General features: G+C 40.4%; 3 protein-coding genes across 3 annotated transcripts in view; all 3 read left to right on the forward strand.

The window, feature by feature from the left end:
• The window catches only part of LOC138024374 (tetratricopeptide repeat protein 28-like), a 46,501-nt gene extending 39,786 nt beyond the window's left edge, over positions 1-6,715 (forward strand). The window contains exons 5-6 of the mRNA XM_068871566.1: positions 2,382-5,665; positions 6,556-6,715. Of these exons, the coding sequence (XP_068727667.1) occupies positions 2,440-5,665; positions 6,556-6,575 (3,246 nt within the window). The 5' untranslated portion in view covers positions 2,382-2,439 and the 3' untranslated portion in view covers positions 6,576-6,715. The remainder of the gene's footprint in view (positions 1-2,381; positions 5,666-6,555) is intronic.
• LOC138024364 (tetratricopeptide repeat protein 28-like) overlaps positions 1-15,000 on the forward strand; it is a 245,376-nt gene that overhangs the window by 111,287 nt on the left and 119,089 nt on the right. The window lies entirely within an intron of this gene.
• On the forward strand, positions 7,776-10,121 carry LOC138023160 (uncharacterized). Its single transcript, XM_068870182.1, has one exon. It carries the CDS (start codon positions 7,776-7,778, stop codon positions 10,119-10,121), a length of 2,346 nt encoding a protein of 781 aa, XP_068726283.1.

Genomic DNA, 15,000 nt, shown 5'->3' on the forward strand with positions numbered 1-15,000 from the left:
CCAAATGTCTTCTCAGGGGGCTATTTATCTAAGACTTCTACCATGGCACTAAAATATACAATACCAAAACAATATCGTGTACTGTTAGAGCTACATATTACGCAAAGACAACTTGAATCTGTAAGACAAAACGCAGCTCAGTTGACTATATGGAATAAAGCACTGTGTTACTTCAGTACCATACGTAAGCAACGCGTGTCTATTTTCTCTAAAGATGACAGGAATTTTCTTTCTGACAAATAATTAATAGGCTGGTTTTTAAGGGCCTCTGCTGTTACGACTTCTGGGTGACCCCTTAAGTAGTCTTAATGACCCCCGACTTGAAAAAAATTGCCTGGAACGCTGCAGTTTAATACCACCCAACTCAGTCCCTTCGTACCTCAGGCAGCCCAGTGTACGCTCATGAACCGTCTAGTTCTTTGAAGATTCGGGTTGAGTGCACGTCAAAAATTGATTTAGGAATTATTTTGACTGTATTGTGCAAAGAGACAAGACTAGGAAGATTGGATTCATACATGCACACTAATGACTATGAGAACAAACTAAACAGTAGTACAGAGTTTTTAAGGACGTTCGCGCCCATTGCTACTGCACATTTTTTTCGCGCATGTCACACGCACGTCATGCATCGCAGACCACGAAGGTAAACACGATGCTAAAAGTGCAAACATTTTCCACAAGAATGGAACGTGAAAGCATTTGGCATCATGGGATAGCTGTGGACCCAGGTCTTCTTGGAAATGTCACGCAATGGCGTGACAGTGCGAATAGACAATCGCTTTGAGAACTTCGCAGCAATTTTACTCTCTTGAATGCTCGGTGACCCCCATTTTTCTTTCCGTAGATCACTTCCTTTCCTGATTTTGTCCATTTTAACAAAAAACAAAAAAAATCTGTACATGAGAAGTTACAAATATTTCTCCTTTTATGCTCTCGTGGGACCGAAGTTTTCTTTCTTAGACTAACATGCATCGGTTTTCAAGGTCTATTTCACCTCAGAAAAAGATATCAGCTGCAAAAGTTTGTTTAGTTATATTAGTTATGTTGAATTGGGTACGTTTACCTGATCTAAATTTCACTAATGTAGCTTTTTTATTGCTGACAGTTGTAAGCTAAGACGCGTCTTAAAATAACGCAATCTTCTAAAAGTGCACTTCCTGATCTCGAAAATGAGCACGGTGACCCCCCATTTTTTTTGCCCTTTTGGCACAAGTAGATCATTACCTCTCTGCGTGGCAAGGTTTAAAAAAAATCTGTATGTGGGAACGTTTTGGGCGCGAACGTCCTTAAACAAACTTTAGAAAAACAACTATACCTGCAATGAAAAGCTATAGATTCACAGATTTTGTAGCTAATTGAGAAATACAGGGTTTCCAGAAAAGACTTTAGTCAATCACAAAAGACTGTTCTACGATCTGCTTAATTCTTTTATCACTTTTGCAGATGTGCATTGGAAGATGATGTCTTTTCTCTCGAGGCTTAAATAGAACAAAGAAGTAGTTTTTTGCAAGTTTAATGGAAGCTTCTTTGCCTTCAACTAGGTTACCAAATAATTAGACCTAAGAGACTAGCATCCTCATATCAGCAATTTCAAATAAAATCAGGTCTGGTAGTTTGAATACATCACTGAAGTCATAAACATAGGATAAGAAAAATGAGGGAACCAGAATGGATCCCTCCGGAGCGCATATATCAATGGCCATTAAACCAAACAAATTACGCCAACATAATGGACCCCTTAGTCTTCACGTTTATGAAGCAGACACTGTAACGAAGGCCTTACAATATAAATAAACACACACCTATGGCATGTTCACTACCATCAATTGCAAGCGCAAGATGATTTCTTGTACAAGTCAATCAGTAGTAAGGAGGAAGTAATACGCAATTTAGTGAAAACATAAACTTAGTGTAACGTGTACTGTGATGTGATGTAATTTATTTAAGTTACTTATGAGGCGGTTATAGATAATTACTTTCTAAAGCAACTCTCAGAATCCAGGGGACATTTAGAGCAGTCTGTATGTCATAAAAAGTGATTGACCACCAGCTTTAAACAGTGGTATCACACGAGCAATTTGATGTGGTCAGGAAAATATGATGACAACAGTATTGCTTTGGCTGAGTTAAGTCTGATATGGGACAAATTTATTCCATTTAAATACGTCTAATTTGTGCGGTCAATTCTGTCTTTAAAAATTCAGTTTAAATCAGACAAAGGGCTCAACAAAAGAAGTAAAGAGTTTGACGTCAACAGCAGAAAATTGTCTTTGTTAGGCTCATAATAAAAGGCGGTCTCTTTAGTGTTGGTTTGGCTACGTACCTGCAGCATTTGTGGTCAGTGCATTGAACTTCTCATCCTTTCTTTCGTATTTTTCAAGGAGCGCCCACTCTTTCAAAGACGACCTCCCTTGTTCTCAAGAGTTCTTGTAATCAAGAATGGCAGACAAAAAGATGGACGTTTTCGAGCAGCATATACAAGAGCTTAGTGTTTCCAGAAAAGAGGGAAACAGAGAAGGGGAGGGTATTGCTTATTTCAATCTGGGTTGTTATTATTATGGCTTGGCTTATTTTGAACAGGCTAAGAGAGATTGCACAGAAGCATTAAGGATTTTTAAAGAAATAGGTTTCAGTGCTGGAGAGGGAAAAGCCTGTGGTAATCTCGGCGTTGCTTATCAAAGTCTGGGCAATTTTAAAAAGGCCAGAAAGTACTCCAAGCAACAACTAAGTATTGCAAAAGAAGTAAGGGACCGGAATGAAGAGGCAAGAGCATATTGCAATCTCGGCAACGCTTATTTCAGTCTGGGCAATTTTAAGCGAGCCATAGAGTACTACGAACAATTTCTTGGTATTGCAAAAGAAGTAGGGGATAGGGCCAGGGAGGGCCAAGCTAAGGGCAATCTTGGCAACGCTTATCTCATTCTGGGCAATTTTAAGCAAGCCGTAGTGTACTACAAACAAGCTTCTAGTATTGCTAAAGAAGTAGGGGATAGGGCCGCAGAGGGCAATGCCATTGGTAGTCTAGGCAACGCTTATCTGAGTCTGGGAAATTTTAGGCAAGCCGTGGTGTACCAGAAACATGCTCTTATATTTGCAAAAGAAGTAGGGGATAGGGTCAGGGAGGGCAATGCCAATTGTAATCTAGGCAATGCTTATTCCAAGCTGGGCAATTTTAGGCAAGCCTTGGTGTACCACAAACAAGCTCTTAGTATTGTGAAAGAGGTAGGGGATAGGGCCAAGGAAGGCAATGCCAATTGTAATCTCGCCAGCGATTATCTCAATCTGGGCAATGTTAAGGAAGCCGTAGAGTACCACAAACGAGCTCTTAGTATTGCAAAAGAAGTAGGGGATAGGGTTGGGGAGGGCAATGCCAATGGTAATCTCGGCAACACTTATCATAGCCTGGGTAATCTTAAGCAAGCCATAGAGTACCACAAACAACATCTTAGTATTGCAAAAGAAGTAGGGGATAGGGCCGGGGAGGGCATTGCCAATAGTAATCTCGGCGGCGATTATCTCAGTCTGGGCAATTTTAAGCAAGCCATGGAGTACTACAAGAAACATCTCAGTATTGCAAAAGAAGTAGGGGATAATGCCGGGGAAGGCAAAGCCAATGGTAATCTTGGCAAAGCTTATCTCTGTCTGGGAAATTTTAAGCAAGCCATAGAGTACCACAAACAACATCTTAGTAATGCGAAAGAAGTAGGGGATAGGGCCGGGGAGGGCAATGCCAATTGCAATCTGGGCAACGCCTATCACAGGCTGGGTAACCTTAAGCAAGCCATAGAGTACCACAAACAACATCTTAGTATTGCAAAAGAAGTAGGGGATAGGGCCGGGGAGGGCAATGCCAATTGTAATCTCGGCAGCGATTATCTCAGTCTGGGCAATGTTAAGCAAGCCATAGGGTACCACAAACATTCTCTTAGTATTGCAAAAGAAGTAGCCGATAGGGCCGGGGAGGGCAGAGCCAATGGTAATGTCGGGAATGGTTATTTCAGTCTGGGCAATGTTAAGCAAGCCATAGAGTACCACAAGCAACATCTTAGCATTGCCAAGGAAGTAGGGGATAGGGCTGGGGAGGGATTCGCCTATGCCAATCTCGGCAACTGTTATGGCAGTATGGGTGAGTTTAAAAATTCTCTCCTCTTCAACGAACAGTATCTTACTATTTCCAAAGAAATGGAGGACCCAGTAGGGCAGGGAATGGCTTGTTATAAACTTGGCCGCATTCATGAACTTTCATTCTCGCTTCGCATAGCCATTAATTTTTATCGTCTAAGCATAAAACATTTTGATGAAACAAGGCGTCTTCTTCAGTCAGAAGATGCATGGAAAATAAGCTTTCGTGACACAAACCAAGAGGCGTACATAGCTCTGTGGAGTGCACTTTTAAAGAATGGAGAGGTTGGTGAGGCCTTGTATGCTGCTGAACAAGGACGAGCACAGGCTTTGACAGACATTTTGAAGGTGCAATTTGGCGTTGATGAAGAACTTTCCTCGCCAGTTAAGACAAAGGAAAATATCTCTGCTTTATTGAAAGATTTACCTTCACAAATAGTTTTCATAGCTCTTGAAGGGAACACTATCAGTTTCTGGCTTCTAAGGAGGGGAAGTGATGTAAAGTTTAAGCAAAAGGAAATCGAAAATGGAAGTGCCGATTTACTGATGAAAACTACTTTGAAACATATTAGTGCGGGGACTGTTGTTCGATGTGAGAATCGCACACTTGACAAGCTACGCAGTGACTTGGTTTGCAGTAGGGAAGCTCTACCCGAGACCTTTCAGTCGTTTAGCCTCTCCGATAATAACTCTTTGCAGCCTTTGTTTGATGTCTTAATCAGTCCCATTGCAGCATTGCTTCAGGGTGATGACTTAATCTTTGTTGCTGATGGACCATTTTGCTTGGCTCCTTTTTCTGCACTGAGTGACTCTATCAGGATCCGTACTGTTCCCTCGTTGACTGCTTTAAAACTGATCGCTAGTGCACCTGACTTCTACAATAAGAGTGAAGCTCTGCTTGTGGGCGATCCGTGGTTAAAGGAGGTTACTGACGAAAATGGTGAAGCCATTTCTGAACAGTTGCCGTGCGCAATGAAAGAGGTGGAGATGATTGGAGAACTTCTGCAAACCGCTCCTCTCACTGGAAGAAATGCAACGAAAGCTGAGGTGCTGAAAAGAATGAAGTCAGTTGCTTTAATCCATATTGCAGCACATGGTGATTCGAAATTTGGAGAGATTGCTTTGGCCCCAAATCCTGAACGCACATCCCAGATTCCAGAAAAAGAAGACTTCATGTTAACAATGAGTGATGTTCATGCAATTGGTCTTCGGGCAAGACTGGTTGTTCTGAGCTGTTGTCACAGTGGCCAGGGAGAGGTGAATTCTGAGGGTGTGGTGGGAATAGCGAGAGCTTTCCTGTGTGCTGGTGCCCGGTCTGTTCTGGTGTCACTCTGGGCAATCGATGATGAGGCAACCTTGCTGTTCATGAAAAGTTTCTATCAACACTTGGCAGATAGAAAAAGTGCCAGTGTAGCTCTTCATTATGCTATGAAATCCCTTCGGGGGATGAAGAAGTATTCCGCCATTAAATACTGGGCGCCATTTGTGCTTATTGGCGATGATGTCACGTTTGATTTGAGGCACCAGAAGCTCCAAAAGAATGGTAAGTGTTTTTCAATCATAATTTTAATCACTGAAAAGAATTACATTGTACAGGTTTTTAGTCAGCAAGTTGTCAAGAAAGCTGTTCACAGAGAAATGGTTTCAAAAGAGGTCGCCAATGTAATTCTTTTACGAACTGCTTTGGCGAGCCACTGAAGTAAATATTGATTACATTCACCAGGTCAGGATATTTCCTTCCTGCACATAACTGTTTGAACCGTGCAATGCACTGAAACGAAATCACTAATTGCCGGTTACCTGCGCAAAGTGAAGTTAGATATTGAGGGCTTATAGTCTACATGTCACAATGACACTTTATTGAATAGTAATTGATGCTATTAACTAAACACAAGCATATACAAACGGCTTTATTGGCTATGTTGGATTTGCTATTACCATGCAAATTAGCTACACACTTCTGAGGGGGCGTACAACACAAGTTCGACAGCAAACATCTTAGCCACACAGATGATTTGTTTCACGTTAATTGAATGTTTATCACCAAAGTAGTACAATAGAATGATTACACAAGTTACTTCGATCTCTTTTTTAGTGAAAAATGAGCAGATAACGAAGTAGAAAGTCAAAATGTCAAAGGCAATCAAAAGATATTAAATTATTATGTAAGGTATTTAATTCAAAATTCTAAAATGCAGTTTTAGCAATATTATTTCAATATTTGCAAGAGCCGATTTTCCACTGTTTGCCTTTTTTCCATTGTTTGCCCCCTAGCATAACACGTGGCTAATTTGCATGACAATTTGAAAACCAACATAACGGCTATCGTGAATAAGGCCTATTGTCTTTATTCATTTATCACTCAGAATCAAATTGCCAATCACCATTTAACCCGCTATTTTTTCTCTCTTTTCTTTCTTACTTTTTTTCCAGAAACGGCATCCAAAACTTGAGAAAACTACTTCTTGTACTCTGAAAAGTCAATATGTCATTTTCCTTACTTCAATTATATGACTTACTGAAAACATTTAAGCATTTAAACGTCAAAAGCACTCAAGGAAGGCAAAATATATGTAGATATTTTTTAAAAGTATGTTTGTAGACTTAGTTTACTGGTGACATTTATTCAACTTAAGCTCCGCATACGAACTTTCCATTTAAGGCAAGAGAGAGTTTCGAGGAAATGCCATTTTTCATTCCTGTAACTGAACAGCAAGTGTCAATGCTATCAGGTTTTCTTTTTGTAAGGCCAAATGTAAAGTTGTAGCCTTCTAATTAGTAGGCGCTTTACGTTTAAGGACTTTAGGATCTTTTTGTGAACAAAGGTGCGGAAAAAAGCCCATAGACAAAGAAATGGCGAGTTTTTCAAGGGTCCAATGGCGGGTTTGCACGGCGGGACGCAAATCTTGCGTGTATTTTGACAGCCGATGAACGACCTATTCATGGAAATGAAAATTGGTCCGATCAAAAAAAAACAAACAAACAGATTTATAAAAACCGAATCAAAAAAACAGATTTTTTGAAGTCGGGCCAGCACTCAGAGAGAAACCGCCATGTCTTTCAGAGGGTATTCAAGTGGGTAATGGACACAAATACTGAAAAATGAAAGCGTTTAAAATGGCGGACACTAAAAGGACAACGGGGAGATCTTTGGAGGAAAACTTACACGTTTTGCACAATTTACACGGCACGCTTTATCAGCCCGACAAAACCGGCCGACAACTTGTACCGTGTAAACCGGTCTTAAAATGTAAATTCTATGAGATTTTTGCAGTGTGACCAGGAAAACCATGAACACCTACAATATGTTAGGAATGATTATTGTTTTTAAGCCGATCATGTTTCAGGACTTCACACGCCCAAACCGCAAACTGAGTAACCTTTGTTAGTAGTAGATAATACAGGTATTCGCAAGGGCGCCACATGTTGAAAGCAACAATTACTTCGGAGTGCCAGTGATCAGCGGAAGGATGAATACGAGCACTGTTCTGTTTCTTTATCAGTAGTTTCAGAGCTTAAACGACCAGAATTAGATAAAATTAAATCCATTGCCCGGAAAATCTAAAGGCGACACAGTTCTTGCCGCGCAAACAACAGTAAATAAACGTATTCGCCAAGTGGCTGGGTCGGAAGCCCTAAAATTAGCGCGGACTATGGAAAAAACAACTTACAAACTCGAAGCTCACCATCGCCATCTTCAATTTACGCACAAAGCATTGGAAAACCATTGGACTCCGAAGTCTTTGAGATTTAAACCACCTGGCAACCATCCGATGTTCAAAAACATTATGGAACGGGCCAGCAAACATTGTATGCGAGCACGAATCTCTATTTGTCACAACAGAATCCGAGTTTTGAAAAGAACGCTCGAAGAATCCAAACAGCAATTATCGACCTTAGTCACCGATGACATCTCTTCCACGCTTCTACAATATTTGATTAAGAGATCGCAATCAGTCCGCAACAACATTGAAGCGAGACACGAGAACAAGTTTACAAATTTAAGGATGGAAGCAAAAAATGACAGCTCTAATACGATCGACAGAAAGAACTGGGTGATCAATTTATCACACAAACCTCTCTCTACGGCAGAACGTTCTCTACTTGAGAAAGGCCCCAAGTTCGCCCCAACACCACGAAACATCCCTGTTAAAGACATTGTCTCTGAGGTTGAAGCCGCCATTTCCCGCCTCCCCGATGACTCGAAGGACGCCATACGAACCACTACGGCTTCTTTACTCCATAGAGCTCGAATTCCACCACATAAAAATATCACGAAAGCTGAACAAAAAGCTCTAAAGGACTTAAAAAATGATCCTGAACGTGTGATAACAAAAGCTGACAAAGGGAACTGTTTCGTTGTTTTAGACAGATCCGACTATGACACCAAGATGGAAGCTCTACTTAGTGACCCGGACACTTATCAACAAGTCTACAAGTCGCCATCCACCAAAATTGAAAGAGAACTGAACAGCAAGCTCCTCGCTCTAAAAAGAGAAAATAAGATTGACGAAGCTACTTATCGCAAACTTCATTCCACAGATGGTTCTCTACCTGCCATTCGTGGCTCTATTAAACACCATAAACCTGGCTGCCCTCTTCGACCAATCGTTTCATGTATCGGCTCCGCCCTTTATAACACATCCAAGTTTCTATCAGATATCCTTTCTCCGATACAGAACCTTAATGGTTATTCTGTCCTCAACTCCTCCCAGTTCGCGAAACAAGTAGCTAACATCGAAATCTTGGACGACGAAGTCATGGTGTCATTTGACGTGGTGTCCCTTTTCACAGCTATCCCAGTGAATAAAGCTTGCGATTATATCCGCAATAAACTGAACTGTGACAACACACTACAGACCAGAACAAACCTCTCTACCGACGACATCATCTCTCTCCTTGACTTCACTCTTTCAAACAACTATTTTGTCTACAATAATCGCACATACAAGCAGATTCATGGTTGTGCCATGGGCAGCCCTGTTAGCCCTATCGTCGCTAACCTCTGTATGGAAGTGATAGAAGAGTCAGCCATCAGCTCCGCCACTGTTCCGCCAAGGATTTGGAAACGATACGTTGACGACAGCTTTGTTGTCATCAAGAAAGCTGCTGTCCATTCCTTCCACGACACCTTAAACGCTGTCGACCCTAAGATCACATTTACCATTGAAGAAGAGAACAATGGACAAATTGCCTTCCTTGACACCTTAGTGTCAAGAAAAAATGGTGTTGCTGTCATTGACGTTTATCGAAAACCAACCCACACTGATAGATATCTAGACTTCTCCTCACATCATGAGAGAAAACACAAAATCAGCACGGCCTCTACTTTGTTATTCCGTGCGTCTAATCTCCCAAGCACTAACGAAGGAAAATCACGCGAGACCAACTATGTCACAGATGCACTAAAAGCCAATGGCTACCCGTCCTCAGTCATCTCTTATATTTCCAAAAATAGAAAGAAGCCACCATCACCAACTGTACCATCACCAGAAGAATTGGTAGCAATGTTCTTTAGTTGGGTTGACCCACAGAATACACCCCATGGATTTGCGTGCCTTCCATATATTAGCGGCTTGACAGAGCCCCTCATGAGATTATTACGCAAACATGAAATTCGAGTCGTCACCAAACCACTTAAAACCCTTCAGCAAGAATTCCCATCCCCAAAAACAAGACAGCCCTTGGACCAACAATGCAATGTTGTTTACAAAATTCCGTGCTCGGACTGTCCGTGGAGTTACATTGGCGAAACTGGAAGATGCTTTTTAACGCGGAAAAAAGAACATCAAAGAAACCTAAAAAATTTCGCGAAAGGGTCAAACATTGCCAGCCATGCATGGAAGAATGACCACTCTATTGACTTTAATAATGCATGCGTGATTGACAAAGGCAACTACCGTGTTAGAAAAACCTTGGAATCCTGGCATACCGCTAAAACTGTTAACGCGGACAATAATTCTAAACCGTTACCGAGACAATACTCTATTTTATTGTAATTTTTTCTAGATCATTCTTATTCATATTTTAGTTCTCACCCGCATCGAATTTTTACACCCCTTTTCGTATATATTTTAATTCGTGCTTCTTATATTTCATTCGTTAAAGGCTATAGATAGATAGCCGAAAGCTTATAATTTTTAACCAATTTTTAACCAGAGAACGTCTTTCAGATTCACAGTAAATAAACACTCTGCGGTCGAACGGGTGATTGGACAGAAATGACATTCCTGACATATTTCAGGTGTTCAACACTCACGGAAATCCCTCAAAATGACATTGGAAATTATTACACGACCCAATATCCCATCTTAATATGACAAGCTGTAAAAAGAATGAAACTAGGGAAGAATTCTAGCTTTAGTTCAACAAGAAATAACGTTTCTAAGCAAATCCGGTCTGATCTACAGTATTTAGGTCAATAAACCACTTTGAAGACGGTTATTTTGCTGGGTACCAATATGTCAATACTCTAAAAAATTCAATTTTCCGGGAGCTTGTCTTGTTAGTCTAGTAGATATCAACAACTGTAACGAACAGCCGTTGATTTGGGTTCAATTCTTTGCCTCACTCATTCTGAATCTTCTCTGAATGTATAAAATGTGTTTCTTTGAAGTATGAAGTAGATTCTACGTCGTATAAGTTGAATAAAAAGGGAAGTGTCAGTTTGAGGGATGGCCATGGGCGTTGATCCACTTTAACGGGGCCAATGCAAAATTTAAAAAAAAAATCATCTTGAGCAAGTTTCTAGAAGGTAAAAAACTAGAAAAGTAGACATTTACAATACATAGGAGACAATGGGTGATTTCTGAGGCAAATTTGTACAATAACAAAAACTAGGAAATGAAAGTTACCTGATCTCGTAATTAGTCTGCATTTAAAGTTTAATGACTCTACAAAATTATCTTGAGCAAACTTCTGGATTTGAGTAATCTAGTTGGGCAATTTTTTATGGAAACTTCCAGAAGGTTAAAAACTAAGAAATAAGAGTGTTGCTTGATCTTTTAATTAATATCCATTGAAAGGTTAAGGACCATAAATATTTCATTCTTCAGTCTTAGACCTTTCGATGCAAACTAGGTAAAAAGATAATGCATAGATTACTAAGTAGGAAACCCCTTACTCCAAACGGGCGGTGTAATGAACTATCACAGGCAATTACAAGATGATATAGTCATAGTCTAGTTATTTTGTAAATAAACATGTGAAACCTCTAATGTTCTTTACTTACAGATAATTTCGAGGAGAACAATTACGTTGTCCATTTTATTGTCCGTCGATACAATCGTCACCATTGGCAACTTGAGCACACGTTTGCTACTGTACTCGCAGCTTTATAGCAAAGTATTTTACTTAATTTTGCAAACAAGCAGTCAAAAGATTTTCTACCACTGTTAGTTATTTGTTTTGGGAAATGGACTATGGGTGCTTTTCATTTAACCGAAAGAGAGTTTAAGCAAGACTTGAACCAGCGACTGTGCAAAATAATGACGCCATGTTGGCTGGGGGCAAACGCGACTAAAATTAAATAAATGTATGGGATTTTGGCCGACTTGGACATAGGTTTGGTATTTGATTTCCAGTGACTCCTCCTCCTTCCCACTCCCTCGGGAATTATGGCGTATAATCTTGGCCTCAGGGTGGTGATGTTTGACATTTTTGTCAGGGGACCTAAACATATGCGCTTATTTGTGCGACAGTCTTGAAAGCAGTATGAACAGGGATGTTTTGAATTGATGGCATAAAACAACTGCTTCTCACTGTCAATATCTAAATTTGTTCCGTTAATAGTCAAGGATGGTTAACCATGACATAGAAATAATAATATAATTGGATTTCTGAAACTTGAAATACTAGGTTTTTTCATATAATTTTGTTTGCCTCGGAATGCACAGAACATTGAAGGAAGTAACAAAACCTGACACCGTTTTATCAATGATGAAATACTCAAAAGTGATGATACTTAAAGGAACATTCTTTGCCCATTCATGGTGGTGACATTTGATATGGTTCTACCCATGCTTTTGGGCTCTAGGGTGGGGATTTTGTCCAAAAGTAAAATGCGCCACAAATGCCCGGGTTTCCCCCCTCCCCTCCCTGGAGCTTAACATAGATAGGATGCCCTTAAGAGGTAAAAGTGTTATGGAATATTTATATAAACGCCATAAACTAGTTGCTACCCATCAGAGACAGTTCCATTGTTGACACTACGACTGTCTTTTTGAAAATATTATCTTCTTTGCGCTTATCCCGGAAGTCGGTTCAGGGATCAGACCTGTACAAGCCCAGAAATGATGTCTGCCCCCAAATAATCCCAGGACTGGAAATGATCTTAAATCGGATCACAAATGATCCCCAGACCGGATGGGCCTAAAGTACAGTTCCCTTATTACAAAACCTTTACGAACGCTAGACTTGGACCTCATTAGGATGTGTAGATCTAAGATTTAGACCTAAGATCAGCCAATTTGAAGGTTTGGGGTTGCTTTAGTATAGGTAAAACAATGACCTATGAAAAGTGTCACTGACCTTTACTTTAGCCCTGCTGGACGACTCAGCTGACCAAAGAATGGAATGGACTCAAGAATGCGGACAGTGGATTTAAATTTTATATACTTCATTTTTTTCTTATAATTCACCAGTCATGTCAGTTCTCGTGGAGTCCAAACCATTCCTGATTTCTTGCGGAATCAATTCTTAGGATAATCAGTTTCGATCCAGGGATCACTTTTGATCGTGTGCAGACCTCATCCAGTGAGTTGCATCTGCCGACCACAAACGTAGTAATTGTTGTACACATTGAAAATGTTTCTGGATATAATCTGGAAGTGTGTGACAGATTAAGTTATTATGATGTAGTTTAGACAACAAGAATTGATAGGTAATCTTGTGTAAAGGTAGCATGTTCCTAAGAGTAGGTTTCCTTTGGTAATTAGTTGCTTGCTGGTTAGTCAAAAATACAGACTAAGAAAATTGCCAACACAGCACAAACGTATACTAATGCCAACCTTGGTCAGAAGACCACTGTTAGAATTAGTAGTGGTAGTAGTGAACTTTATTTAAAACTCAGATTTAGAGTAGGATATGAAATAATGGCTAATCACGAATTTTGAACTTGTCCATAGTACACTGTAATGACTGTGTAACTCCTTTTCCGATAAATCACAGCAAAACGTTGTTCTGAGCCAAACTGACCTTTTTCCAGTTATCATAAACTTGGAAAACTTTATTTCTTCAAAGCTGTCCTTTTTCGTTCATCCATGCTCATTAAGGCTTTGCTGTATGGCTTTATGTGTTGCTCTACAGTTTTCAGCAGTTAGTGGGATTTTCCACACAATGGGCCTAATCACACGGCGGCCATGGAATTAAAAACTTTTGTTTTGCCCAACCGAAACTCATCCCCGAACATTTCAACTCGAGGCCCTGATACAAAATCTATTATCTATGGCCAATATGGCCGCCGCGCAAATAAGGCTCATTTAGGGGCATTTTGCTTGTCATGAAATTTTCTAAAATCGCATCACAGAGCCCACAACACAGAGCTTTATAATAATAGGTCAAATTTGCTTTATTCAAATGGTATTTTTGATGTTACAGTAAGAGATCGTAGAGCCGTTTTCAATTGAGTGTAAGGTAATTAGCGAATTGCTTTGGTTTTTAATCACTTCACTCAGTGATTGGCTCGAAGTTTTCGCGCCATTTTTTCAACCAATCAGACGTGAAACCAAAACCAATCGTGGCTTGCGCGTGCACATTTTCCTGCGCTTTGTGTCGGCTACGTGTAATTACTTCGAATTTTGATTGGTTTACTGGATTGTCCCCGTCTTTTCTCCGTCCTTTTTGATTGGCCAAAGTAATACTTAAAAGTTTTACTGCCACACTTGCCGCAGCAGTTTGATTGATGCCAGCCTCTGGGAGACAATGGAAACAAGAACTAAGATACCAAGTGTTTTCCCACTATGAACCAGTAATCAAAGTCCTCTTTGAGCACGTCAAACATTCTTGATGGCGTCACACTTGTCCTAGACTTGCCGCAAGTCGACCTCACGATAACCCCAGAAGAAAATGTTTCGGCGAGCGAATCGTGATTTTTCGTACGCGAAGTGAATGAGCGAGCGACGAAGTCGCGAGAGGTCGACTTGTCTCGCTTGCAAAGTTTTCATTTGCGTCTCGCGCCAAAAAGGGGATGACGTCATTCGCAAGCCCTGAACTTGATGGCGCAATCCGACGAAAACAGTCGAACATGTTTGTTTCTACGAAATCGAAAGAGGAAATTTGTTAACTTTGTGCTAAAGGTATCAGAAACAAAGATGAAATAAAACGAAAGCTTTTTTTCAATCTCGAGTCGCCGCTTGGAAAGGAGATCTCCAGTGGTATTTTCTGGACCAACACTTGTGCCGTGATTTGTGCTGATAGAAACGAAAGACTAATATATTCGAAAGATTAGCAAGTAAGGCAAAGCTTCGAATCGTAGCTAATCGTCAAGAAGGTCAATTGATTTCACTCATGAAAGATCAGGTACGCTTCAGGTGTAGGAGACGTACTAGATCGGGATTAAAAGATACATCTTAGTGAAACTTAAGCTTACCATTTAGCGATGCAATGACTCTCGTCGATGAATACACATGCATTTTAAAATTTTTTGTTCCATTCGACGAAAAATGTGTTGATAGTCGTTGAGAATCGCCTCGGGACTTCCAGACACCCGTTTATACTTAAGATTTTAAATGTGTTGTCTCCTAAATAGCGACCGGCTAGAGACCAAATCTTTCGTGAGTGAAAACGAAGACGATAGCATTGCCACCCGCTCCAAGTTAACGACCAAAAGCGTACGGAACTAGTTCAAAGGTCAGACTTTTCCCAGCTCCGGTTGGAAAA

The sequence above is a fragment of the Montipora capricornis genome, chromosome 11 (genome assembly GCF_036669925.1).
Source record: "Montipora capricornis isolate CH-2021 chromosome 11, ASM3666992v2, whole genome shotgun sequence".
Taxonomy (NCBI): Eukaryota; Metazoa; Cnidaria; class Anthozoa; order Scleractinia; family Acroporidae; genus Montipora; species Montipora capricornis.